At 34.6% G+C, this 2,517-nt stretch overlaps 1 protein-coding gene across 1 annotated transcript in view; it reads left to right on the top strand.

Moving 5' to 3' along the window:
• Positions 1 to 1,624, top strand: part of LOC107681922 (protein APCDD1-like) — an 8,197-nt gene extending 6,573 nt beyond the window's left edge. The window contains exon 3 of the mRNA XM_016478295.1: positions 920 to 1,624. Coding sequence (XP_016333781.1) covers positions 920 to 1,460 — 541 coding nt within the window. The 3' untranslated portion in view covers positions 1,461 to 1,624. The remainder of the gene's footprint in view (positions 1 to 919) is intronic.
• The last annotated feature ends 893 nt before the right edge of the window (positions 1,625 to 2,517 follow it).

Genomic DNA, 2,517 nt, shown 5'->3' with positions numbered 1-2,517 from the left:
ATATATTTTTTTTTTTTTTAATAAAATATTTAGTATTATTTAATATAAATATTTTTTATAAATATGACATATTTATTGTTTAATCAAATATTATCATTATTTATTGTTTTATAGATCTTATTTAATATTTTTATTAGTGTTTGATAAAAAAATGTAAGATTTGGTGAATTAATGATAACTGATTAGTGTTTTTTGGGTGAATTATTCTTATTTTTAATTATTTTATACAATATTATTTAATAGTGTTCTTGTTTATTGTTTCATACATTTTATTTAATATTTAGTTATTTTATAAAATGTTATTTAATACTATCCTTGTTTATTGTTTTATAAATTCTATTTAATATTTGTATTATTTTATAAAATATTATTTAATACGTTTTAATATCCTTGTTTATTGTTTTATAAAATATGATTTTATATTTTTATTATTTTATAAAATATTACTTAATATTATCCTTATTTATTGTTTTATAAGTCTTATTTAATATTTGAATATCTTAACTTAATATTTGGTGAGTTAATGATGACTGGTTTGTGTTTTTGGGTGAATTAATTGTTTAATATTTTTAATTATTTAATACAATATTATTTAATGTTACTTAATAGTATTCTTATTTATTGTTTTATAAATTATATTTAGTTATTATTTTATAAAATGTTATTTAATACTATTTCATACTAACCTCGTTTATTGTTTTATAAATTGTATTTAATATTTTTATTATTTAATACTATTTAATTTTATCCTTGTTTATTGTTTTATAAAATGATTTTATATTTTTATTATTTTATAAAATATTTTTTAGTATTTATCCTTATTAATTGTTTTATAAATCGTATTTAATATTCTAATATTTTTACATTAGTTGATGACTGGTTTGAGCAAGCGTGTGTTTTCTGTGACTTCTCGTGGCAGCTGTGAGGTTCGTCCCGGTCCGGAGTTCATCACTCGCTCGTACCGTTTCTTTCACAACAACACGTTTCAGGCGCATCAGTTCTACTACGCAGACAATCAGTGCACCGCGCCGAGCTACACGCTGCTGATCCGGGGCCGTCTGCGTCTGCGGCAGGCGTCCTGGATCGTCCGAGGCGGCACCGAGGCCGACTATCAGATCCACGGCACACGTCTGGTGTGTCACTCGGCGTCTGTGGCCCGAGAGCTCGCTCAGCGGCTGAAGCACAGCTGCAGGGATCTGGGCTCCTGGCTGCCGAACGTGAGCTACGAGCTGTGGAGCGACTGCGACTGCGGCTGCGCACTGAACTTCTCCATGCACGAGCTGCAGCTGCTGCGGCTGGAGAAGCAGTATCTGCATCACAGTCTGGATCAGCCGCTGGAGGAGCTTTATCTGGGAGACATTCACACCGAAGCGGCGCAGAGGATGCTCTACAGACCCTCCAGCTACCAGCCCGCGCTGCAGAACACACAGGTGAGAGCATCATTCACCTGTGAAGCGTAACCATTCAAACTGTAAACGGCCTGCAGTTAGACTGTGTTCTATGGGTTTCTGAATGGATGGCAGATGCTGAGATCCGATTTAACATCGTGACATTTCAAGACATTTTACACTCTTTTGCATTGATGGTTCCTTAGATTGTCAAAAAGGTTCTTTAGATGAATGTTCTTAACATTAAGAAAAAAAAAGGTTTATTTTAAGAACAGTTGAGTTGAAATGGTTCATTACTGCGAAAACCGGCACCGAGGCCGACTATCAGATCCACGGAACACGTCTGGTGTGTCACTCGGCGTCTGTGGCCCGAGAGCTCGCTCAGCGGCTGAAGCACAGCTGCAGGGATCTGGGCTCCTGGCTGCCGAACGTGAGCTACGAGCTGTGGAGCGACTGCGACTGCGGCTGCGCACTGAACTTCTCCATGCACGAGCTGCAGCTGCTGCGGCTGGAGAAGCAGTATCTGCATCACAGTCTGGATCAGCCGCTGGAGGAGCTTTATCTGGGAGACATTCACACCGAAGCGGCGCAGAGGATGCTCTACAGACCCTCCAGCTACCAGCCCGCGCTGCAGAACACACAGGTGAGAGCATCATTCACCTGTGAAGCGTAACCATTCAAACTGTAAACGGCCTGCAGTTAGACTGTGTTCTATGGGTTTCTGAATGGATGGCAGATGCTGAGATCCGATTTAACATCGTGACATTTCAAGACATTTTACACTCTTTTGCATTGATGGTTCCTTAGATTGTCAAAAAGGTTCTTTAGATGAATGTTCTTAACATTAAGAAAAAAAAAGGTTTATTTTAAGAACAGTTGAGTTGAAATGGTTAATTACTGCGAAAACCCAATTTTGGAATCTTTATTTATAAATGTTATTTATTATTATTTAATATAAATTATTTGTATTATTTTATAAATGTTATTTAATGTCATTTAATATTAGTGTTATTTATTATTGTATAAAATATTTAATAGTAACATTGTTATTATCTATTATTCTTCATATTATTTAATATTAGTATTGTTTATTATTGTATAAAATATCTATTATTATTAATTAATTTTT

The sequence above is a fragment of the Sinocyclocheilus anshuiensis genome, unplaced genomic scaffold, assembly GCF_001515605.1.
Source record: "Sinocyclocheilus anshuiensis isolate Anshui unplaced genomic scaffold, SAMN03320099.WGS_v1.1 scaffold2198, whole genome shotgun sequence".
Taxonomy (NCBI): Eukaryota; Metazoa; Chordata; class Actinopteri; order Cypriniformes; family Cyprinidae; genus Sinocyclocheilus; species Sinocyclocheilus anshuiensis.
This window is presented reverse-complemented; position numbering and strand designations above follow the sequence as displayed.